At 42.5% G+C, this 25,341-nt stretch overlaps 1 protein-coding gene across 3 annotated transcripts in view; it reads left to right on the top strand.

The window, feature by feature from the left end:
* Pdpr (pyruvate dehydrogenase phosphatase regulatory subunit) overlaps positions 1 to 25,341 on the top strand; it is a 38,383-nt gene that overhangs the window by 3,472 nt on the left and 9,570 nt on the right. The window contains exons 2-16 of one of the 3 annotated variants that reach the window (XM_050143599.1): positions 5,908 to 6,180; positions 7,119 to 7,252; positions 8,072 to 8,153; positions 8,246 to 8,409; positions 10,080 to 10,201; positions 10,919 to 11,036; positions 12,051 to 12,200; positions 13,204 to 13,396; positions 16,131 to 16,255; positions 17,661 to 17,816; positions 18,446 to 18,579; positions 19,854 to 20,002; positions 20,591 to 20,703; positions 22,802 to 22,896; positions 24,038 to 24,127. In XM_050143599.1, coding sequence (XP_049999556.1) covers positions 5,957 to 6,180; positions 7,119 to 7,252; positions 8,072 to 8,153; positions 8,246 to 8,409; positions 10,080 to 10,201; positions 10,919 to 11,036; positions 12,051 to 12,200; positions 13,204 to 13,396; positions 16,131 to 16,255; positions 17,661 to 17,816; positions 18,446 to 18,579; positions 19,854 to 20,002; positions 20,591 to 20,703; positions 22,802 to 22,896; positions 24,038 to 24,127 — 2,049 coding nt within the window. In that variant the 5' untranslated portion in view covers positions 5,908 to 5,956. Of the gene's footprint in view, positions 1 to 5,907; positions 6,181 to 7,118; positions 7,261 to 8,071; positions 8,154 to 8,245; positions 8,410 to 10,079; positions 10,202 to 10,918; positions 11,037 to 12,050; positions 12,201 to 13,203; positions 13,397 to 16,130; positions 16,256 to 17,660; positions 17,817 to 18,445; positions 18,580 to 19,853; positions 20,003 to 20,590; positions 20,704 to 22,801; positions 22,897 to 24,037; positions 24,128 to 25,341 lie in introns of those variants that run through there. The other 2 variants (XM_050143601.1, XM_050143602.1) reach the window with 2 other exon arrangements.

Here is a 25,341-nt window from a genome sequence, read left to right as displayed (position 1 = left end):
TGGATCTGTGTGAGAGTTAGGATGTAGACTAGACAGGGAAAATCCTGAGAAATGATTGGGGAGGAGAAGTGGGAAAGGGAGGAACCCAGGTGACACTCTGGATTCTGTTGAGTGGAGCCCCTGGGTACACAGTGTAGCAAAGATGGAGGGAGGGTGTTTGCATTTGGATGTGCTGGGATCAAGTGGGCATGGCCATTCTACACTTAATGAACAGATCTGAAGCTCAGGGTGTGGGATTCTTGAGTCAGGCCATGCATCATGGTGACATTCAAATCACCCTGGGGAAAGCTGGGAAGGCTCAGAGTAGAAGATAGGCTCAGGCAAAGAGGTGTGAGCCAGGAACTATAGAAGTGAAACCAGGAACCTGCACGCAAGTGGGAAGGAGTGATCTGTGGTCTTCATCAACTGTGGTCAAGTGTGATGATATGAGAGAGATCCCCTGAAACCAGCAGAGTGAGTGGTTTTGGTGGGAAAAGTGTCAACACTATGGTAGGGCCAAAGCTTGTTTTTTTGTTGCAGGGGGATGAGGAAGTTGGGTAGAATATTTCCTGTTTATTTATTTACTATCAGGTGAAAGATAGGGTTTTGAAAGTTTCATTTATTTATGTATTTGAGACAGGGTCTCACTACATAATGCTGGCTAACCTGGAGCTTGCTGACCAGACCATGCTGGCCTAACTGTGCTTGGGTTAAAGCCATGGTGCCGCCATGCCCAGCAAGAATCTGTCTGATTTTTATTTTATTATTATTATTATATATTTTTATTGATTTTGGTTTGTCAAGACAAGTTTTCTCTCTGTATAACAGCTCTGGCTCTCTTGGAAGTGGCTCTGTAGACTTGACTGGCCTCTAACTCACAGAGCCCTACCTGCCTCTGCCTCCCCAGTGCTATGATTAAAGGTGCGCATCACCACTGCCAGGTGTGTCATGTCTTATTTTTAGTGTAGTGTTGGTATGAAACACAAGGTCTCAAGTATTGGACAATGGTTTGTTTTGCCACTCAACAAATTTATTCACCCAAGTTTTTTTTTTTTTTTTAAATGATCTCTCTACATAGACCTGGTTGTCCTGGAACTCACTATTTGTAGACCAGGCTGACTTTAAACAGAAATCCAGAGATCTGCCTGCCTTTGCCTCTTGAGTGCTGAGATTAAAGGTGTATACCAGCACTCCCAGCCTCAAGAATAGATTTTTGTTTAAAAAATTCATTTGGGGATTGGAGAGGTGGCTCAGTGGTTAAGAGAACTGACCTTCCAAAGTGCCTAGGTTCCATTCCCTGTACCCACATGGCAGCAATAGTCTGTAACTTCAGTTCCAAGGGAATCAGGAGGGCGCCCCCTCTTTTTTTTTTTTTTTTTTTGCTTCCTCGGGCACTGCACACATGTTGCATAGTCACATGTGCAAGTAATACATTCATACACCTAAGACAAAGAAGCAAACAAGCAAAATGCTCAGTGGTAGAACTAGGCTGGTGCACACCTGTGATCTTCACTTTGGAATGTGTATGTAGGAAGATCAGGAGGTCACTCATGGCTGCATAGTCTAGTATACTAAGATTATTGTCTCAAAAAGAACAAGGACAAAAATCTCAATGGCCATTGTCTAGTCTCTAAGGATGAGGAAATTGGAACTTAGGGCTTGGATGGTGGAAGACAAAAGTCTAGGAAATTGCCATGCACACTGGTATTGATGGTTGTGATATGGGAACTCCTAGTTTCTTTCTGTATTTGAATTTTTTTTTTTTGAGATAGGGTTTTTATGTGTATCTCTGGCTGTCTTGGAACTCACTCTGTAGACCAGGCTGGTCTCGAACTCACAGAGATCCGCCAGCCTCTGCCTCCCGAGTGCTGGGATTAAAGGCGTGCGCCACTGTCGCCCGGCGAAGCTTGTTTCTTTTATTAAATTATGTAGTGGGAACTTGAGCTTCTTACCTTGCTGAGGATAAGGAGCAAATTGCAGGAAATGATTGATTGCAGGATGTAAAAGAGACCAGTGTATTGGGCTGAGGTGCAGAGAAGGCAGATGAAGGGGTCCTAACACTGTGGAGAGACTGTCAACCTATTGAATGTTTCAGGAATGAAGGAGACTTTCCGCTGGTGTGTAAAAGACATAGAGAAGAGCATGCCCGCAGAACCCTGAATAGAAATTCTTACGGTTTTCCTTGTCGTGTCCTAGAGCGGATGCAGGCCTGTTAACCTGAGTCACAAAGGAGCAGGGATGGCTTAATTAGGTTTCTATTTCTATGATAAAACACCATGACCAAAAGCAACTTTTATTTCATTTTACAAACCACAGGTCCATCATCCAGGGAAGTCAGAGCAGAAACACATGGCAGGAACTGATATGGAGGCCATAGAGGAGGCTTACTCCCCATAGCTTGTTCAGCCTGCTTTTTGTTTGTTTGAGACAGAGTTTCTCTCTATATCCCTCCCTGGCAGTCCTGGAACTCATTCTATAGACCAAGTTGGCCTCAGACTCACAGAGAACCACCTGCCTCTGCCTCCCAAGTGCTGGGATTAAAGGAATGAGCCACCATGCCTGACTGATCAATCTGTTTCTTAAAACACGTAGGACCACCTGCCCAGGGATGACAACTGTCTATAGTTATCTGGGCCTTCCCATATCAATCACCAATCAAGAAAATAGATCACAGGGCTGGAGAGATGGCTCAGAGGTCAAGAGCATTGCCTGCTCTTCCAAAGGTCCTGAGTTCAATTCCCGGCAACCACATGGTGGCTCACAACCATCTGTAATGAGGTCTGGTGTCCTCTTCTGGCCTGCAGACATACACACAGACAGAATATTGTATACATAATAAATAAATAAATATTAAAAAAAAAGAAAATAGATCACAGACTTGCCCATAGATCAGTCTGATAGGGGCATTTTCTCAGATGAGGTTCCCCTACCCAAATGACTCTGACTTGTGTCAAGCTGACATAAAACCAACCAACACAAGGGTCCTTTCTAAGCATGACCAAATGTTAATGGTTGATATTGGAATAAGAACAGGCAGTAGAACAGGGCTAAGATAATGTGTAGCATTGTGTTCTCCAGGGAGAGCTGTGTTCCCTTTGGGACAGGAGGTGGAGAGAATGTTAGTAAAACTTGAAAATGTGGCCTAGAAGGCCCAGTGGAGAATTTGAGATGAGGTTGGATTTATAGATAGAAACTAGTTATCTGAAGATTAGATTTCAAATAACTACACAAGTAGAGAAATTTATATTTCCCTTTTTTTTTTTTTTTTTTGGAGACAGGGTTTCTCTGTGGCTTTGGAGCCTGTCCTGGAACTAGCTCTGTAGACCAGGCTGGTCTCGAACTCACAGAGATCCGTCTGCCTCTGCTTCCCGAGCGCTGGGATTAAAGGCGTGCGCCACCATCGCCTGGCCTTTTTTTTTTTTTTTAAATAATTTATTTCACTTTATTTTCAATGTGCATTGGTGTGAAGGTGTCAGATCCCCTGGAACTGGGGTTACAGACAGTTGTGAGCTGCCATGTGGATGTTGGGAATTGAACTAGGATTCTCTGGAAGAGCAGCCAGTGCTCTTAACCACTGAGCCATCTCTCCAGCCCCTGTTTTTTTTTTTTTTTTTTTTTTTAGAGGATATCTTGTGTAATAGCCATGACTGTTCTGGAACTAGCTCTTGTAGACCAGGTTGGCCTCAAATTCCCAGAGATCCACCTGCCTCTGCCTCCCGAGTGCTGGGATTAGAGGCATGCTCCACCACCACCTAGCTTTGATGTTGTTATTTTTGTCTTGGAATATTTTGAGATGTGGTTAGTCTGCAAATATCAAAACCTCTCTGCTTTAGCTTCCAAAGTGCTGGGTGATAGTTGTGGGTCACTATACCAGACTGTAAAACTTGAGGTAGAGCCTAACAGGAAGCCAGAAGTGATGTTGGTCTCCATTTGAATGAGATTTTCTCTGTGTACCATCTGCCCAGTTCTGAGTGCTAGAGAGCTGGCACGGTCATTAAGAACATTGACTGCTTTTCTAAGGGGCCCTGGTTTGATTCCCAGCACCCACATGAGACTCACAACTATCTGTAACTCCAGTCTTAGCAGATCTGACACCCTCTTCTGACCTTCTCAGGCACCATGTATACATGTGGTGCAGATACACCTGCAAACAAAACATTCATATATAAAAATAAATCTAAAGGACATTTTAAAAAGATTGCAGTTCTGAGTCCTTTCTGATGGTGTGTCTTTGGCCTTAGAGGACATGAACCAATGGGGAGTCTGTAGTGGAGGAGGTGGCAGCTTTACTAGCAGTGTGCTGCTCTGATTCTCACATATCTGCCACCTGTGTCTTAAGCTCTTTAATGCTGGCATAGTCTGCCAATAGGTCAGCTTTTTTTTTTTCTTGAGACTTAAATAGTTCTCCGTATTTCTGTTAGATTTTGTCAAAACCCTACCTTTTTGTTTTCAACCAGTAGTAATTTGTATACTAGACCGTATCAGTCTCTTGTGGTTGGGTTCTTCCTTCAGTTCCTATTACTCAGCATTCACTTGTTTCCTTATTGCCATTCTAAGTAGATATGATAGTCAGATCTGTTCTCTTTGTGTGTTTTCCATGTCTTTGTCTCTGTCCAGCCTTTAGTCTTCCAAGAGTCAACTTAAATCATACTTTGAGTATGATCCTTTTCCTGATGACCTTAACTTTTGCCTTTTTCTTTAGCCTATTAATATTATCTTGTAGAAATACATATGACTTAGCCAGGCAGTGGTGACCCACACCTTTGATTCTGGTACTCGGGATGCAGAGGCAGGTGCATCTCTGAGTTCAAGGCCAGCCTGGTCTACAGAGTGAATTTCAGGATAGCAAAGGCTACACAGAGAAACCCTGTATCAAAAAACAAAATGAAACAAAAAAAGAAATATGTATGATTTGTGTGTAAATGATAAGCTAAAACCCTTTTCGTTCTTTCCTTGGAACGATGTCTAATACTTTAGTCTTTACTGTTTCCTTTGGTCAATCCCAGGCCGCTTTCACTGGGTTCTGGGTCCTGTCTCTTCTTTTCCTAAGGACTCTGTTCTTTTTTTTTTTTTAAAAAATATTTATTTATTTATTTATTTATTTATTTATTTATTTATTTATTTATTTATTATGTATACAATATTCTGTCTGTGTGTATGTCTACAGGCCAGAAAAGGGCACCAGACCCCATTACAGATGGTTGTGAGCCACCATGTGGTTGCTGGGAATTGAACTCAGGACCTTTGGAAGAACAGGCAATGCTCTTAACCTCTGAGCCATCTCTCCAGCCCAGGACTCTGTTCTTTGTTTTTGCATTTCCCCAGCACTTCTGCTGGATTACAGGTGTTGGACTCAGGTTATGAGGCTCCATGGCAAAGTGCCTCCACCCACCAAGTTATCTCACTGGCTCTTATTCTTATTCTTTCTGTCTGTGTCTGTCTGTCTGTCAGTATTTATCTTTAGATAAGATTTCTAACCTAAGCTGGCCTGAAAATCTCGGTGTAGCTGAGGATGATCTTGGACTTCTGTGGATCCTCATGTCTCCACCTCTCAAGTGCTAGAATTATAGGCTGTGCTGCTAGGCCTAGATTAGGCTTCTTTATGCTTGTTTTTTGTTGGCCTGCTTGCTTGCTGGTGGTGGTGGTGGTGTGTGTGTGTGTTGTTTTTTTGAAACAGAATCTCCCTACGTAGTTCTGGCTCTCCTGGAACTTTTTGTGTAGACCATGCTGACCTTGAACTCAGAGATTCTCCTTCCTAAGCCTCTAGAGTTTAATCCTCTGTGACGAAAGACTTGTGCCACTGTGCCTGACTTGGTTGTTTTTTTGTTTTTTGTTTTATTTTTTTTTGTTGTTGTTGTTAAATCCTTTTCTCTTAGTTATAAGAACTGAGTTAAATGGAGTGATAAAATGTTTGTTTTGTTTTTTTAGTTTGGATTCTTTGGATCTTCTCACCTGAGACCCTGTCTCCCAGTTGGTGATGCTTTACCGGTTGCTTTCGATTGTCCAAAGACAAAGAACTAGCCCAGGATGGCAGACCTGGTCATCAGCAAGAAGCAGCACATCCGCTGCCGAGGCACATTCTATTGCCCTGCCTTCCCAGGCCCAGGTGGTCATCTGTGGGGGAGGAATCATGGGTACATCCGTGGCCTATCACCTCTCCAAAATGGGGTGGCAGGATATTGTCCTTTTGGAGCAGGGCAGGTAAGGATCAGATTGGTTTGTCTTGGGGTTTGGCTGCAATAACAGTATAGGGCTCCTTCATTTTCTGACTTTTCCATGATGTCATACCTGTAGGTCATCTAAATGTAGTACTCTAGTGAGAGAAGACCCGGGTGAAATCTACCCCGTGGTTAGCTGTGTTCTAGCACTAACGTTTTCTGCATTTTAGAGAGGTAGCAGATTTCAGTTGAGTGTGTAAGAGGACATGCGTTCACAGCACAGCTCGTCTTCCTCTCTGCTGCCGTCTTCCTCACACTGCACAGCTGCATCCTGTGCTCTTGAGATGAACAAAATTCTGACCATTTCCTTTTATTAATTTTCATTGAATTCAGCAGAGTTTTAGATTTAATGGGTTTGAGAGCCCAGCAGTTAAAAGCATTGGATACTCTTCTAGAGGACCCAGGTTGGTTCCCAGCACCCACGTGGCATGTCATAGTCATCTGAACTCCAGTTCCAGGGGGTCTGACACGCTCTTCTGGCCTCTGTGGGCATGAGGCACACACGTGGTGCAAAGATATATGTAAACAAAATACTCATACACATAAAAATAGATGAAAAGGGTATTATAATGTGGGGTGTATATGTGTATGGATGGTTCTCCCTCCACCTTTGTCTTTTTGGGGTGGGTAAAGATATTTTTTCTTTTCTTTTTTCTTTTATTTTTGAGACACAATGTAACCCTGGCTGTCCTGGAACTTGCTCTGTAGACCAGGATGGTCTTGAACTCACAGAGATCTGCCTGCCTCTGCCTCCCAAGTGCTGGGATTAGAGGCGTGTGCCTCTGCCACCTGGCAAACCTGGGTCTTTTGTAAGAACAACCAGTGCTCTTAACCTGCTGAAACTTCTCTAGTGCTGGACCTGAATTTATATCAGTAGATACAAGTAAACCTTTCTAACAGTATTTTGCTCCTGTGCTGCAGGCTGGCTGCTGGCTCGACAAGGTTCTGTGCTGGCATCCTAAGCACTGCTAGGCATTCAAGTATTGAACAAAAGATGGCAGACTATTCAAACAAACTCTACCATCAGTTAGAGCAAGAAACAGGGATCCAAACAGGTAAGCAGGTAATCTGCTGTTTATTGGTCTTCTTGTCTTTAAATCCTTACTCGTAGTTGATGTGTGGTCTTGTACTTTATCGGATCTGGTGATTAAGACTTGTGTTTGAGAATTTGCTGCAAATCAGGGTGTTCCTTTGGGAAGGTCATGTAGCTTGCCTTCAACTTTACCTATAGAGAAAAGAAATTACAGTCAGTAACCCAGGTCATTTTCAGAATCTATAACTTTTGTATTTTATTTTTTTTGGTGGGAGTGTTTGGGATTGAACCTAGGGCCTTCAGATCCTATCATTTTCATGATAGGAAAGTTTTCCTAGGCCATTTAAAAAATATATTTCAATCATTTAGAGATGAGTTCTTGCCCTAGTAAGACTTTTAGACATAGTAACTTTTGTTATTATTATGAGTGCCTTATTTTTTAAATTACTTACTTATTTTAATTTTATGTACATTGGTTCCCCACCTGCACATTTGTCTGTGTGAGGGTGTCAGATCTTGGAGTCACATACACTTGTTAGCTGCCATGTGGGTGCTGGGAATTGAACCCGGACCTCTGGAAGAGCAGTCAGTGCTCCAGCCGCTGAGCCATCTCTCTAGCCCATGAGTGCTTTTATATATGCTAGAATTCTAGTTGACACTCACGAAAGTGTGAGCTGAAAGTAGTTTTGTCTCTGATGTGTTGTAAATTTTGCTAGAAGCCCAAAGGGAGCAAATTCATTTACTCAAGGATAGTAAGTAGAAGCACTAGAATTATAGCAGGTCTAACCTATAAATCTAGTGGATCCCACTGGACTGATCACTTGATTGACTTTTCTTACAGGGTACTTAAGGACAGGCTCAATCTCTCTGGCCCAAACTCAGGACCGGTTGATCTCTCTGAAGCGCATCAACTCAAGACTGAAGTATGTAAGAGACTAGACACCGTCCTGACTTTACCCACTTGACTTTGTCCCAGAGCCCATGAACGTCTTTGTCCCCTTGTGTTCTGTGGCAGTGTTGTAGGTATCCCTTCTGAGATCATCTCCCCGAAGAAAGTGGCTGAACTTCACCCTCTCCTCAATGTGCATGATCTGGTGGGGGCCATGCATGTTCCTGACGATGCAGTGGTGTCCTCTGCTGATGTGGCTCTTGCCCTGGCAAGTGCTGCCTCCCAGAATGGTGAGTGGGTCTTTTTATTTATTTGTTTATTTATTTTTGTTGTTACTATCATTTGCATGGATTTGGAAAGAAGAGGTTATCTAAGTGTATCATGGTAGGGAACACCACCAGCTCAGGCATGGAGAAAGCATCTTCATTGGGATATTCAGTTTTCTTGTTTTGATCACTGTAGTGTGTTTTTGAGTTGATCCATTGAATATTTTTCTTAGAGTTAATTTTTGTTGTTATTGTTCCAAGGAGCTACTTGTGTTGATTCATATACATCAGACTTACGAGAGCCCCTGCAACTGAACTTGAGAAGTGCCAAGGCTAGAGAAAAATTTAGTAGTTTAATCTATAGCTTAAACGTGATCCAGAGTAAATCAGAAAAAGACTGACTAACTGTCTAGAGTGTTACATATACTTTATGATTCATTTATAGTGCTGGAGATTGAACACAGGGCTTTTGCCAGGCAGGCAGATGTCGAATGCGTTGGGTGGGTTACTCAGTCTAGGGGTTTGTAACCCACCCTACAATCAGTTACTCCAGGGTCACGGAGGGGTGCTATCTGGAAGAGAATGGGCTAGGAAATAAGGAGAAGGCCATGCTAAGTTTGTCACAGCCTCCGTTTATTAGGGTCCTGGTTGCTGCTTATATAGCCCCTGGATGAGGGCTTGGGGGGCAGGGCACGGGATCTCGCCGCATGGTCCCAGTCACATAGGCCAGGAGGTTACGTTAGGTCAGGTCACGTAGAAGTCAGGAGTTGACACACCTAGTTCCCTGGATAGCTGGAATGTGAGGCAGGTTCCGCTAACAGAAAGCTCTCCATTAACAGCTTAATTGGGTGTGGGGCAGGTTCTGTCAATAGAACGACTCTCAACATAATTATGGGTGTGGGNCCATGCTAAGTTTGTCACAGCCTCCGTTTATTAGGGTCCTGGTTGCTGCTTATATAGCCCCTGGATGAGGGCTTGGGGGGCAGGGCACGGGATCTCTCCGCATGGTCCCGGTCACGTTGGCCAGGATGTTACGTTCGGTCAGGTAGGCCAAGAAGTCAGAGTTGCCACACCTAGTTCCCTGGATAGCTGGAATGTGAGGCAGGTTCCGCTAACAGATAACAGCTAATTGGGTGTGGGGCAGGTTTTGTCAATAGAACGATTCTTAACATAATTATGGGTGTGGGGTTCTCTGCAGACTCCCCAAAGTGATGGTTCCTGTAATGATTTTTAGGAGGAAAATGGCTCCTCACAGGCAGGTGTTCTGCTACTAACCTATATTTCTTGCCTTTGATTTTTTTTTTTTTTTAAGTAGGGTTTCACTATTAGTTCAGGCTGTCCTGGAACTTGCCATGTAGCCAGATCTCAGACTCCTAAATACTGGAATTACATGTGTACGGCATCATACTTTGCCGAGGTTTTGTTTGTTTAAGTACTGACCCAGTTTCTCCAGTACCCCTTTGGAGCAGAGATTCTGCTTCAGAGACCTTAATTCTCTAATATCAAATAATTTGTGCGCCCCCGCCCTCCCAGGGTTTCTGTGTGTAGCCCTGACTGTCCTGGAACTTGCTCTGTAGACCAGGCTGGTCTCAAACTCGGAGATCTTCCTGCTTCTGCCTTGGTGCTCTGGGGTTAAAGGTGTGCCCACCACTGCCCACTAATAACTTGCCTTCTTTTTCTTTATTTTGGAACAGGTGTTCAGATTTATGATCGGACAAGTGTTCTTCATGTATTGATCAAAAAAGGTCGAGTTACTGGTGTGGAGACAGATAAAGGACAGATTGAATGCCAATATTTTGTCAACTGTGCTGGTCAGGTAGGTTGATCACGGCACTAGGTTTCTGACTTGGTTTAACTTGGAGTTTTTGTGTAGAGATAGAAGATTGTCATTTTACTGGTTAAAGAGACACCAGGCATTATACTGCTTATGTGGACTAGGAATACAATCCAGAATTGTGTTCTAAACCAGAAACTTATTCTTAGTTTACAGATCCAGGCAGATCTCCACATGGGGTAAAGTAGTGCCATCCTACTAGAAGACCACCAAATAGGCATTAGCACTAATCATGGTTTTAGAGCTAAATTTATATGATGTTACATTTCATTTTAAAAACGCAAATATAAATCAGAACAATGGATCCAGTTTCTAGAACGTAAGCTGCTTCTACTTCTGAGGCAGACTGGTCACTTGTCCTCTACTCTGCAGTCTAAAGCAGATGTTGGAATACTTTCTGCTACAGATCGTGCATTTAATGGTTGGTGTTTGGGGTTTCTAGTTGATGCCCAACATGATATTTAGAGGGCTTCTTTTGACTAGGAATCCATCTTTTCATTGAAAAGATAATTTTATGCTTTAAAGAGTATAGCATTGCTCACTGTTGAAATAATTGAACTAGATAGGGCAGGTTGAACTTGACTTCCCGTACCTGACACTGCAGTAGGAGTGCTCAGGCCACTTGAAATTAGGTCAAGAGGCTGAACTTGCTCATTTGTGTTTCTGTTCCTCTTCCCACCTACAAATTGTCGATTGTAGTGGGCATACGAGCTGGGTCTGTCCAATGAGGAGCCGGTTAGTATCCCGCTACATGCCTGTGAACACTTCTACCTTCTGACTCGTCCCTGGGATACCCCTCTGCAGAGCAACACACCAAGTGAGGACTCTTGTACTTTTTTTTTTTTTTTTTTTTTAATATTATCTCTTTGCTGATATCCTGTCCTTTGAAAGAAAGACTTTTCATTAAGGACACATTATGCCTAGAGGAATTTTTTCTTTTCTGGAACATGTTACAGGGAGGTGGATCCAGTTTTAACTTTCCTTTGATTACATCTTAGGAAAAGATGGCCAAAATGAACATGTCATTAAATAATTTTTTGTTTATTTTTGTTGTTGTTGTCTTATAAGCTAATTTAAGTCCTAATAGAGGTTATTGAGAATTTTGGAATATCACTTTTGCCTTTTAACTTGAATGGTGTCAGTTGTAGAAGGGTATAGGTAGGCTGTATGCTTAATTTAATGGTTACCAACCACTGAAGGGGAAAGGGTGGGATTTGTTTTGTTTTATTTTTGTTTTTTTTGAGACAAGGGTTCTGTATTGCCCAGGCTGTTCTGGAACTCACTCTGTTGAACAGGCTGGCCTCAAGCTCAGCTTCCCCTGCTTCCTGAATGCTGTGATTAAAAGCGTGTGCCACCACTGCCTGGTTTTATTTTATATTTTGAGACAGGGTCTCATTGTATAGTCCTGGCTGGCCTGAAACTTACTTTAGTGTGCGTGGAGGCAGAGACAGGCATGCCAATCTTAGAAGGCTTTTGATAACCTTTTCAGAGAATGAACTCTGCGCCTCCCATTCCTATTAGACTTTGGCTAGGAGCTGGAAAGTAAGTCTTTATTAAAACCAAACTTTTAATATAGTTTGGTTGTGAAGTATTGGCAAAACTTTTAGGTTCCCAGTCATGTTTGCGATAATTGGAGAAACCACCTTCTCTGTAATTCTTCCTCATGACCTCTAATGGTATTTTAAAACTAATGGATAACTGTATTTATTGCATGCTGGGCTGTTAATAAAGTCATTCATGAGTGTTTTCTTTCTCTCTTCATCTCAGAATCTGGCTGGTTTCTAACCCCCTGTTTTTCTCCTTACTCTACTTCCTTGTCATTTCTCTTCAGCTATTGTGGATGCTGATGGAAGAATTTACATCAGGAACTGGCAGGGTGGCATATTGTCTGGAGGCTTTGAGAAGAACCCAAAACCTATTTTCACTGAGGGCAAGAACCAGTTGGAAATTCAGAACCTGAGGGAAGATTGGGATCACTTTGGTATGTGAAGTAAACTATAATAACAATGCCTTCTACTTTTCAAAAATGTTACATTTTTTAAGGCATTTTCATGAATAGTTCTTTGTTTATCTTTAAGACAACTCCAGGAAGCACGATAGTAATCATGAAAAATAGTCTAGAGTTTACCTGATCTAAGGATGTGGGTACTGGTTGGACTCAGGGGTCTACAGTCTTGTTTAATGAACTTGACTCATCATTTACTTAAATCACTGCTGATACTTTAGAAGGGGACCTTCTTTTGGTAAGACTTATGAAATTGAAGAGGTTTTTACGAAGCTGAACTATTAGCCAGGCATGGTGATATGTGCCTGCAAGTAATCACAGCATGTGGAAGGCCGAGGCAGGAGATTGTGAAAGTAAATTTTTTTTTTTTGGTAATATGGTCTTTATTAAGTCTTTAAATCACTTTAATTGTCTTTATTAAATAATTGTTGTAGTTACATGGTTATAAATTGAAAGGGTATGAAATGATACCCATCTCTCATCCTTGATGGACTTTAAAAAAATAAGCTGCTACTTAGGGGAAACTTTAAACCCTGTGCCCATCAACCAGTTACTCCTGTTTCCATGTATTGCTGCTGCTACATGGAACAGTGGCCAGAGAGAGTATAGAACAAGGTGCACACTTGTTTGTACGTCTGCTCATGTAGGAAACACTGTCTTTCATTGAAACATTAGGTGGTCTGTAAGACCTTTTCCCGACACCCTGACTCTTTGAGATCACTGCCTGTGTGTAACCTCATGTATTATTTATGTTCTGAAGCGCCTTGCCTTTGAAAAGTGTGGCTTTTCTTAACTCTGAATGCCAGGCATTTTGTAGTGTAATTCCACCAAACTTTCTTCTTTCTCATAACTGACCGAATGACTCTTAGAAAAGTCTTCCCTAAAAGATTTTTTTGGAAGGAGTAAAAACTATAAGAACTTTAAAAAATTTAATTCCCTAAAGGTGAGGACTCTGTTTGGGTTTGTTTTGATTGCTCAGAGCCCCTGTTGAGTTCCCTTCTGCGTAGGATGCCAGTATTGGAGACTCTGGAGATTTTGAAGTTGGTGAATTGCCCTGAGACCTTCACACCAGACATGAAGTGCATCATGGGCGAGTCTCCTGTAGTACAGGGCTACTTTGTCCTGGCAGGGATGAACTCTGCTGGCCTGTCGTTGGGTGGAGGAGCTGGAAAGTAAGTCTTTTTTTCCATAGAGTCACCTGTGGACACCTTAGCTTGCCAGGTTCTTCCCTTTCAGGTTACTTGTTGTTAATATGTTCTGTGACCAGATAGTAATGTTAATAATAATAATAAACATTTTTGAGTTGTTATCTTCAAATTAATTACTTTGGAGAGTTTCCTTGCATTCCATAAATGTTACTATATAAAATATTTTGGGAACTCAGTCATTTAGTTAATCATAGAACCTGTAAAATTTTTTTCTTTTAACTTTTCAGCAGTAACAAATGTTAGTGTTTTGATCATATAAGGTTAGAAATAGCTAGGTATGGTAAATGAAATAGGTATTCAGCCTAGGCAATTAAAATTTTAGTTTAAAAATAGGTACTTATAAAAATCAGCTAGGGCTGGGTGGTGGTGGTGCACACCTTCAACCCCAGCACTCAGGAGGCAGAGGCAGGTGAATTTCTTGAGTTTGAGGCCATCCTGGTTTACAGAGCGAGTGCCAGAACAGGTTCCCAAAGCTACACAGAGAAACCTTATTTTAAAAAATCAGCTAGGGATGGTGTCACACGCTTTTAATCCAATCTGGGGAGGCAGAGGCAGGTAGAAGTCTGTAAATTTGAGGCCAGTCTGATCCATGAAGAGAGCTCCAGGCCAGCCAAGGCTACATGGTGAGACCTTGTTTAAAATAAATAAGCCAGTCACAGAAGGATACAAATACTGTACATTTATGTGGGGTACTTAGAGTAGTCCTAGAAACAGAAAGAAAAATAGTATTTGCTAGGGGAAGAGAAGGTGGGGAGTTACTATTTGATAGGTCTGGTGTTTCAGTTTTGCAAGATGAAATGAGTCCTAGAAATGGATTGTGGTTGTAGTTACACAGTAATGCAGATGTACTTAATTCCACTGAGCCACACACTTAAAAATAGGTGATTTGTTGTCCTTGCTGCATCCTACAATCCCAGATCTTGGGAGGAAGTTAATCAGATTGATCTGGTGGCACATGCTTGTAATCCTAGGAGACTGAGGGACAGGATTGCAGTGAGTTTGAGGACAGCCTAGGTTAAGAGTGAGAAACCGGGCCGGGCATGGTGGTGCATGCCTTTGATTGCAGCACTTGTGGGGGAAGAGGCAGGCAGATCTCTGTGAGTTCCAGATCAGCCTGATCTATAGATTGAATTCCAGGACTGCCAGGGTAGTTATACAGAGAAGCCCTGTCTTGAAAAACCAAAAAGAAAAAAAAACCCTGTTTTTAAAAACCCAACAACTCAGGCTGGAGAGGTGGTTCAGTGGTTAAGAGCACTGGCTGTTCTTCCTGTGGTCCTGAGTTTACTTCCCAGGAAATGAATGGTGGCTCACACAGCATCTGTAATGAGATCTGGTGCCCTCTTCTGGTCAGAATACTGTATGCATATTAAATAAATAAATCTTTAAAATAATGAGCTGGGCAATGGCATACACCTTTACTCCCAGCACTCTGGGAGGCAGCAACAGGTTTTCAGAGCAAGTTCCAGGGCAGGCTCCAAAGCTACAGAGAAACCCTGTCTTGAAAAACCAAATAAATAAGTAAGTAAATGAATGATTAAATCATGAAGTCAGTATTTTTGAGTGACTTAACAAATGGCTCATATGAGCAGTGGTGGCGCACGCCTTTAATCCCAACACTTGGGAGTTCGAGGCTAGCTTGGTCTATAAGAGCTAGTTTCAGGACAGGGTCCAAAGCTACAGAAAAACCCTGTTTTGAAAAACCAAGAAAAAAAAGTCTCAGAAAAGTTACAAGAAACAATTGGAACAAAGAGTTGGTGAGATAACTATATAATACTCCAGCTGACTATTTATAAGAAAACAAAACAGCTATAAATTTCCTCATAGATATGACTTATATCTTAAACTTGCTCTAAGAGGTTCTATTGTTAGAGTTAAAATCTTCATAGTGAGGCTAGAGAGATGGCTCAGCAGTGAAGAGCACACCTGCTCTTCCAAAGGACTTAGGCTTCAGTTCCAGCACCAACATGGCAGCTTATAACCATCTGTAATTCTAGTCCCATCAGATCCAGTGCTCTCTTCCAGCCTCTGCAAGCACCAGGGTTTTTTGTTTTGTTTGTTCTGTTTTTGTTAGTGTATGTATGTATGTGTATATATATGCAGGTAAAGCATCCATACACATAAATTAAAAAAAAACAACAACTTCAAAACCTGGATGTGGTGGTACTCCCCTGTAATCCCACCACTAGTGAAACAGAGGCAGGCAGATTTCTGTCGGTCTGAGGCCTGGTCTACGTAGTGAGTTCCAGGACAGCCAGGGCTATGTATAGAGACCCTGACTCGAAAAAAAAAAAAAAAGCCTTATAGTGTTTCTATGACAACAGTACTTGCATCCATGTTTGTTCATTTTAGAAAATGTAAGGAAATTGCCCAGATTTGCTCAACTTCTGTGACAACAAAGATTCTTGATTCCATTGGTTCTTTTTTTAAAATTTATTTATGTGCATTGGTGTTTTCCTTGCATATATGTTTGTGTGACCGTTTCAGATCCTCTGAAACTGTAATTACAGACAGTTGTGAGCTGCCATGTGAGTGCTGGGAATTGAACCCAGGTTCTCTGGAAGAGCAGCCAGCCAGTGCTCTTAAACGCAGGGCCATCTCTTCAGCCCACTTGCATTGCTTCTTGATTTGTATTATATTATTTGAATTGTTTTCTGTATATTATCTGAGGCCCAACAGCTTTTTGTCTCCATCTAAACAGGTTCCTTGCTGAATGGATGGTCTATGGTTATCCCTCTGAAAATGTCTGGGAATTGGACTTGCAGCGCTTTGGAACCCTCCAGAGCAGCCGCACTTTTTTGCGCCACCGGGTCATGGAAGTCATGCGTAAGTGTATCTTTATTCTAATTATATTGTACTCAGCAATCTCTCTCTCTCTCTCTCTCTCTCTCTCTCTCTCTCTCTCTCTCTCTCTCTCTCTCTCTCTTAATTTTTTTCCCCAAGACAGGGTTTCTCTGTAGCTTTGGAGTCTGTCCTGGAACTAACTCTTGTAGACCAGGCTGGCCTCAAACTCACAGAGATCCCCCTGCCTCTACCTACCGAGTGCTGGGATTAAAGGTGTGTGCCACCACTGCTTGGCTCCAGCAATCTTTTAGGTGGCCTACTTTATCATTCAAGGTTTTCCCTATGCTCTCTAATAACTGCTTTGATTTGGGTTTCTCATGTGGCTATTTCAGGTCTGAGGATAGGGATTCATGCCCCATTTGACCCTTAGGAACGTTTTCAGTTTATGAGACCATGCTTACCTCTAGGAATAGGAAAGCAGGATAGCATTTGCAGCTAGTATGTAGCAGTGTTCTGTTCTCTGTGTTGCTAGCAAAACACCCTTTTCAGTTGACCTTGAGTACTGCCTCAATCTAGTTAGTCTAGAAAGGCAGCCAGTGCTTAAAACTGCTAAGATGTCCTTCCAACCTCCACCCACCTTTTCTTTCTTATGGTATGGGGACTGAACTCCATAACCTCATGCAGGCTAGGCAAGTGTATATATCTGCTTCAGTCCTTTGCTTTGTTTTTTTTTTTTAATATTTATATATTTAGTATACAGTGTTAGTTTCCATGTCTGCCTACAGGACAGAATAGGGCACCAGATCTCATTATAGATGGCTGTGAGCCACCATGTGGTTGCTGGGAATTGAACTCAGGACCTCTGGAAGAATAGTCAGTGTTCTTAACCTCTGAGCCATCTCTCCAGCCCTTGTTTTTGAGTTTTTACTTTGAGCACAAGGGTCTTGCTAAGTTACTTCCCTAGTTACTTTGCTATTGTTGTGAAGAGACATTATGACCAAGATAACTTATTAAAGAAAGCATTTAACTGGGAGCATGCCTACATTTCAGAGGGGTGAGTCCATGACCATACGGTGAGGAGCATGGCAGCAGGCAGGATTGGTACTAGAGCAATAGCTGAGAGCTTACATGTTATTTGTAAGTTGGAGGCAGAGAGAGGGACACTGCGCCTGGTGTGAGCTTTTGAAACCTCAAAACCCATACCTAGTGACATGCTTTCACCAACAAGGCCAGACCTCCTAATCCTTCCCAAAACGGTTCCACCAGCTGGGGACCCTTCAAATATGTGAGCCTATGGGAATTTGAACCACAAGTTGCCCAGGCTTGGCTTGACTAGAACTCATTTAGTGGCCCAGGTAGTCCTTGAGTTCGTTAACCACTCAGGTCTCTGGGATTGTAAGCCTGTGCTGCCAGGCCCAGGTGACAGATTATGCTTAATCTGTTCTAGCTCTGATTTACGATCTGAAGGTTCCCCGTTGGGACTTCCAGACTGGGAGGCAGTTACGTACATCTCCTCTTTACGACCGGCTAGATGCTCAAGGAGCCAGATGGATGGAGAAGCATGGATTTGAGAGGCCAAAGTACTTTGTTCCACCCAATAAGGGTAAGAAGTGTCTGTCTGTCTCTTTGAAACAGAATCTCACATTTTAGCCTAGAACTTTGTATTTTGGGTTGGCTTTGAATCCTTATCAGTTCTCTTATTTCAACATCTTAAGAGCTGGGAATTATAGGTATAAGCTACCACACTTGGCTTCATGTGTGTGTGTGTTGTATGAATGTGTATCTAGGTGTATGTGAACTCTTGATTTGACCAGACATTGATGTCGAGTGTTTTCTCTATTGTTCTTCATCTCACTTTTTCAGGTTTTCAGACAGATTTTCTCACTGAACCTGGAGCTCACTGATTGCCTAAACTGACTGGCCAGGAATGCTGGAATTATAGGAGTCCACTGTTATAGCTAGCTGTGTGTGTGTGTGTGTGTGTGTGTGTGTGTGTGTGTGTGTGTGTGTGTGACTGTGTGACTCAAACTCAGGTCTTCCTGCTTGCATAGGCACTTTAACTACTGAATCAATTCCTTCTATACCCCTTTTTAAAACTGGTAATTAGTAAGTGCATATAGCTAGATCCTGGAAGAGTTAAAAAACAAAGTCTTGTAGGCCATAACAAAATATATGGGGGATTCTTCAGTATCAAAACTCTTTCTTCCCACCTTGTTTTTTCCTGTTTCGTAGACCTTCTTGCCTTGGAACAGAGCAAGACTTTCTACAAGCCAGACTGGTTTGATATTGTGGAGTCTGAAGTGAAGTGCTGTAAGGAAGCTGTGTGTGTCATTGACATGTCTTCTTTCACAAAGTTTGAAATCACTGTAAGTATTTGGGAAGCAAAACAGCAGGGTGGGAAACATTTCCTTCTAATTGAATGCTTGTTTTTATTTTCTTCTTTCATGTATTTTTATGTTTTTTTTTTTTTTTTTTCATGTGTATGGTCATTTTGTCTGAATGGATACCTATGCACCATGTGTACGCAGTGCCTGACAAAGCCAGAAGAGGGCACTGGAGTCCCCTGGGATTGGAGTTACAGATGTGTGAACTGCCAAGTGTGTGCTGGGAATCGACCCAGGTTCTCTAGAACAGCTAGTACTCTTAACTGCTGAGTCACCTCTCCAGCCCCTAAATGCCTGTTTGTTTGTTTGTTTGTTTATTTATTATGTATACAATATTCTGTCTGTGTGTATGCCCGAAGGCCAGAAGAGGGCACCAGACCCTATTCCAGATGGTTGTGAGCCACCATGTGGTTGCTGGGAATTGAACTCAGGACCTTTGGAAGAGCAGGCAATGCTCTTAACCTCTGAGCCATCTCTCCAGCCCATTTTTCTTTCCTTGTTTTTTTGAGATAGGGTTTTTCTGTGTAGTCCTGGCTGTATTAGAACTCGCTCGTAGACCAGGCTGATCTGCCTGCTTTTGCCTCCTGAGTGGCACCCACCCAGCAGAGATAAGTTTATATATATGAGTGTTCTGTCTGCAGGTGAATCTGCACTCCAGAAGAGGTCACTGAATCCCATGAGACTGTAGTTATAGATGGTTGTGAGCTGCCCTCTGTGCTGGGAATTGAACTCAAATCCTGGAAGAACAGTCAGTTCTCGTAACCACTGTGCCATCTCTCTAGCCCCCAAATGCCTATTTTTCAGCTGCTATTTTAAAACTGATTCAGGGGCTAGAGAGATGGCTCAGTGGTTAAGAGCACAGACTGCTCTTCCAGAGGACACGGGTTCAATTCCCAGCACCTACATGGCAGCTCATAACTGTCTGTAACTTGGGATTTTATACCGATGCATATAAAATAAAAATTAAAAAAAAACTGATTCTGAAAAAACTCTAGATTATTTTAGCGGTTTATCTGTATAATTGTATTTTTCATAAATTTTAGGTCCTATAACATAGTTTTTAATTCCCCTAGAATGTCCCATTTATCTTAAGTACTGAATGTTAATTTTACTCATGGCTTCTTACAGAACAGTAAACCTGCTGATGTCATGTGGGTGTTGTGTCACTGAATTTTCTCAGCAAGGTACAATGCTGGATGGTTATGCTGTTGGGTGATCCTGTGTTTACTGTCCTTGCCTGATCCCTTTCCTTACAGTCCACTGGGGACCAGGCATTAGAAAGTCTGCAGTACCTTTTCTCCAATGACCTGGATGTGCCCGTAGGCCACATTGTGCATACTGGCATGCTCAACGAGTATGGAGGGTACGAAAATGACTGCAGCATTGCACGCCTGAACAAACGCAGGTGAGCTGGGCTTCCCTCCCTTCCGCTCCCTCCATTAAACTGATACTTTAAGGGCTCTGGAAGCAGAGCATTCAATGCTTCTCTGGAGCCCAAAGTCCTAGGGACTCAGAAACTATTTCATAAACTCCCATCTTAATCATTAGGCAGCTATAAATAAATCAGCAAAGGCAAACGGAAAGAAGAAATTCGTTTTAGGTGTGTGGCTCATACCTCTAATGTCAGGGGTCTGAAGCAGGTTTACAAGTATAAGGCCAACTTGGGCTACATGAGGAGTTCTGGGCTAGCTTGGTCTATAAAGTGAGACTGTCTAAGAACACAAAATAAAAACAGAAATTATGTAGTAAAACTGGGTGTAGACGTACCTCCTAATGGGAGAGTGTTCTTTATGAATGTTAATAAGTCTGTGTAATTTTGCCATTGTTGGTATAGAATCTAGAATGGTGAAATAGCCCTCCTTGAAAGGTAAGAGATTATTTCCAAGAGTGTTTTCTGTGGGACTCTGAAACTACATGAGAACTTGATTGGTCCTGATTCTTCTTTGGCCTTTTGGTTTTGACTATTTTTTTATGGGGGGGATCTCATTTTCAGTTTCTTCATGATCTCTCCAACTGACCAGCAGGTCCACTGTTGGGCCTGGCTTAACAAATACATGCCGAAAGACAGCAACTTGCTGCTGGAGGATGTCACCTGGAAATACACAGGTAATCAGCCTTCTGTGGTCAGACAGTAAAGAAGCAGATATAGATTGTCTTCTGTATTACATATACATTGCTTATATCTGACTTACAAATGAGAATCAGAATTAGTGTTAAAGAGACATTCTAGGGCTGAAGTTCAGCAGTTAAGAGCACTTTCTGTTCTTGTAGAGGACCAAGGATTCTGTTTCCAACACCCATGGGACAGCTCACAACTGCTTGTAATCCCTGTTTCAGAGGATCCGATGCCCTCTTTTGGCACTCCATGTGTACTTGCACATGTGTGGTACATATCATTCATGAAAGCAAAACACCCATAGATGTAAAAATAAAAATATCTTTGAGGGGGCTGGAGAGATGGCTCAGTGGTTAAGAGTATGCCTGCTATTCCAAAGGTCCTGAGTTCAATTCCCAGCAACCACATGGTGGCTCACAACCATCTATAATGAGGTCAGGTGCCCTCTTCTCGCCTGAAGGCAGATATTGTATACTAAATAAATATTTTTAAAAAATATCTTTGAGGCTGGGGAGAGATGTCTGTTAAGAGCACTGGCTGTTCTTCCAGAGCATCTGGTTCACTTACTCGTATCCATGTGGCATCTCACATCCAGCATTCTCTTCTGGCTTCCACTGGCACTGCATACATGTAGTGCACAGATATATGTAAAACCCCATGTGCATAAAGTATGCACACCTTTAATCCCAACACTTGGGAGGTAGAGGCTGGTGGATCTCTCTGAGCCTGAGGTCAGCCTGATGTACAAAGCAAGTTCCAGGACAGCCAGAGCATTATACAGAGAAACCCTGTCTTGAAACACCAGTTCCCACCTTTCCCCCTCTATCTTTAAAGGAAAACAAGCCTTTTTTTTTTTTTTTTTTTTTTTTTGATAATTGACCAATTGACCTTTTTTTTGAGTTCCATCCCTGGGAAGCACATGGTGGAAGGAGAAAACTGACTTGCATTCATCTATTTGAACCCATTCATCTCACCCAGGCCTTCATTCTCATTAGTAGCAATTATGATTAATTGTGTGCTTCTCGCTTGTTACACTACAGAACAGTCTTTTTTTTTTTAAGATTTTTTATTATGTATATAGTATTCTGCCTACATCTATTCTATAGGCCAGTAGAAGGCACCAGATCTCATTACAGATGGTTGTGAGTCATCATGTGGTTGCTGGGAATTGAACTCAGGACCTTTGGAAGAGCAGTCAGTGCTCTTAACCTCTGAGCCACCTCTCTAGCCCCGTACAGAAGTCTTAAACACTAGTTGGTTTAACAGTCTTAAACTAGGCCACTCATGTGTAATTTTGTCACAGACAGCAGAGTCTAGTGTGGGTAGACAGTTCTCCAGGTACTGATTTGGGATTGGGGCTATTTCTGCCATGTAGGAGGGAAAGAGAACTTTACAGTACTTACTCATGGCCAGCCCTGGAAGTGTCCTCTTGGCTAGGCCTTGGTCTTATGACCCTAATCTCATTGCAGAGGAGACTATAAAATATGTCCTTCCTATCAGCTTGGGAGAAAAGCCACACTGGCCAGGCTCTTCACACCTGCCAGTCAGTCAGCAGCTGCATTTCGCAGGTCTGTCAGCAGAGGTGTGTGCCTGAGCCCAGGGACTTGCTGTTGAACCTCAGGTTCCTAAGTAAAGGGACTTTGTAAACCTCACCAGCTCTAGGCCAGGTCCTAGGTGGATGCCAATTTGACAAAATTTAGAATCACCTGGGAGAGAAATATATATGCCTGTGGTGAATTGCAATATCAATTGAGGTAGAAAGAACCACCCACCGTGGGTGGCACCATTCCCTGATGTGGTGCCTGTATTGTATGAATGGAGAAACTGAATTAAGCAGTCATCAGGGTTCATTTGTCACTGTTTCCCAATTACAGATGTCATGTGACCAACTGTTTCATGCTTCTGATGCTTTTGACTACCTGATATGATGGACTGACTTTGAACTGTGAACTAAAATAACTCCTTTAAGTTGCTTTTGCCAGTGTATTTTATCACAGTAGTAGGTAAAGAAACAAAGGAAGAGACCTTTTGCGCTGGCTCAGCTGTTCCCCTGGAGAAGCTGGACATCTCTTGTTCTTTTCCATATAGCCCTCAATCTGATTGGCCCTCGGGCTGTGGATGTGCTATCTGAGTTGTCTTATGCCCCTATGACTCCAGACCACTTTCCAACTCTGTTCTGCAAGGTAGGTGCTAGTAATCTAAATTTATTGTTTTGATGGGAATCTCATGTAGTGCATGCTGGTCTCCAACTTGTTATATAACTGAGGATGACTTTGTCCTTCTGATCTTGCCCAAGTGCTAGGATTGCAGGTGTGTATGGACTTGGTTTATATGGTGCCGAGGATCAAACCAATGGCTCCGTATATGTTAGGCAAGCACTCTACCTACTGAACCACACCCCTAGCAGCAGCAGTTCTGTTTAAATGTTAGAGATTTCTTTTATAATGGTGGCAGGTTCTTTTTTTGAGGCAGGGGCGGGTGTTTCAAGACAGAGTTTCACGGTAGCTTTGGGACCTGTCCTGGAACTTGCTCTGTAGACCAGGCTGGTCTCGAGCTCACAGATCCATCTGCCCCTGCCCCTGCCCACCAAGTGCTGGGATTAAATGTGTGCGCCACTACTGCCTGGCTAAGATTCTTTGAAGTATATTTAGTTTATTTGAATGTCAGATTTGTACATTTATTAGTTTCTGTAGCAGTTGGATTAAACTTTGAAGTAAAAGATGTGGACAGTGAACATGAAAATATAAAGGTAAATGAATGCCCACGGAGGTCAGACTCTTTGCTTCTTTCGTAACACCCTTGTCAGAATCCTGTGAAAGAGACTTGTTTCAGTGCTGTCGCGGGTGTGCCACTTCTCTTCATGGAGCAACAATTTATCAGTGAACTTTTCAAGGCAGCTGAGCAGCTGTAACACAGGATCTGAATCTCTGTCCTGGAGTAGATGGATTGTGTTCTGTGGGCATTATCATTTGTGTGGCAGATGCCCGAAGTTTGCAGAGTTCCCAGAGAAGACTCTTGATTAGTCTTTATTGTTCTTGATACTACTTGGCTAACCCAAGTGTATTAAGATTTGGTAAAGAAAAGTATTTTGTACTTAGCAATGACTATGCCACCTCTTCTCACCATCAGGTTACCTGAAACTGGAAGTGGTAGTATTCATAAGCGGGGATGTGGAGGCTGTGTTCCATTTTCAGGACAAAATGCATTCCTTGGCCTATATCTCTGTTAGGATTCAACAGGGTGGGCACTGACAGGGTTCCCCCAGCACTGAGTCTCCTGACTAGCATGAGGGGCGAGTGCTGACTGCTTGCTTTTTCTTTGCAGGAGATGAGTGTGGGCTATGCAAATGGGATCCGCGTGATGAGTATGACTCACACAGGAGAGCCGGGGTTCATGCTGTATATCCCCATCGAGGTGAGAGGGCAGGGCTACCAGTTTCCCAAAACTCTTTAGCACTGCCACAAGTCCTGTGTAGGCTCCAGGAAAGAGGATTTATCGTTTTTAGCAGTTAATGCTGAAGAGAGACGTCATTTTATAACGAAGAATTTGAGGGAGCACAGGATGTCCACATTCTTTCTCAGCATCCACATGATAGCTCACGACCATCTGTATCCCTAGTTCTGGGAAATAAGCTGCCCTCTTCTGAACTCCTTGGGCACCAGACACACAGTACACATGCATATAGGCAAAGCACTCATATACATGGAAGAGAAATAAAATGTTTAAATATTTAAAAAAAAAACTTGGCTGGGGATGTAGCTCAGTAGACTGTTTTAGTAGCATATAAATCCTTGATTTGATCTCCAGCACTCTATCAACTGGTATGTATGGTAGCATATGCCCATAATCCCAGCACTTGAAGGTAGAAGCAGCCCAAAAGTCAAACACTAACATTTTTCTCAGTTTAAAATTTATGAAATTATAGATTAAAAACTGACCATCTTCATCTGATTAGTTCCCATCAACTAACAAGAGCCTACTGTAGTAGTAGTATTTTAACTAATTTCTAATCAATAATTTTGATACATATGCAAAGTTCTCAGCACTTTTTGAGTTACTTTTTTGTTTGATTTGAGATAGGGTTCCTCTGTAGTCCTGGCTGTCCTGGAACTAGCTCTATAGACCAGGCTGGCCTCGAACTCAGAGATCAGCCTGCCTCTGTTTCCCCAGTGCTGGAATTAAAGGTATATGCTACCTGCTTATGACTTTGTTATTTTAATGGGTCTTGGGGGTCTCAGTATTATAGCCCAGACTGGCCTAGAACTCATGTCCTGGTGTCTCTACCTCCTGAGTGCTAGGGTTATGGATGTGTACCAGACATCTATATGCCTGATTATGCCAGTTACAATTAAACTTCCCTATGAATGAAGCAGAATGAAATTGAAAGTCAGTCTGCAGAGCTGACAGTCTTTCCAGCATCATCTACCTTCTTGCTTCTGAAACTGGACTGTCTTTTCTGGAGCACTCATTTCTGCTAGTCTTGGAACGTGGCTAGCTAAGCTGCTGCTTTGCTGCCTAATACTTAGCTTTCTTCCTGGCATGTTCTTCCATAAAAACATCTCTAAGCACACTACTGTTCCCTCCCAGGCCTCACATCATCCCCTCCCAACACACACACGTTATGATTT

This window comes from Alexandromys fortis, unplaced genomic scaffold, assembly GCF_014885135.2.
Source record: "Alexandromys fortis isolate MF-2015 unplaced genomic scaffold, M_Fortis_MF-2015_v1.1 scaffold_1, whole genome shotgun sequence".
Taxonomy (NCBI): Eukaryota; Metazoa; Chordata; class Mammalia; order Rodentia; family Cricetidae; genus Alexandromys; species Alexandromys fortis.
The sequence above is the reverse complement of the archived record's forward strand: the minus strand, read 5'-3'. Positions and strand labels throughout refer to the sequence as shown.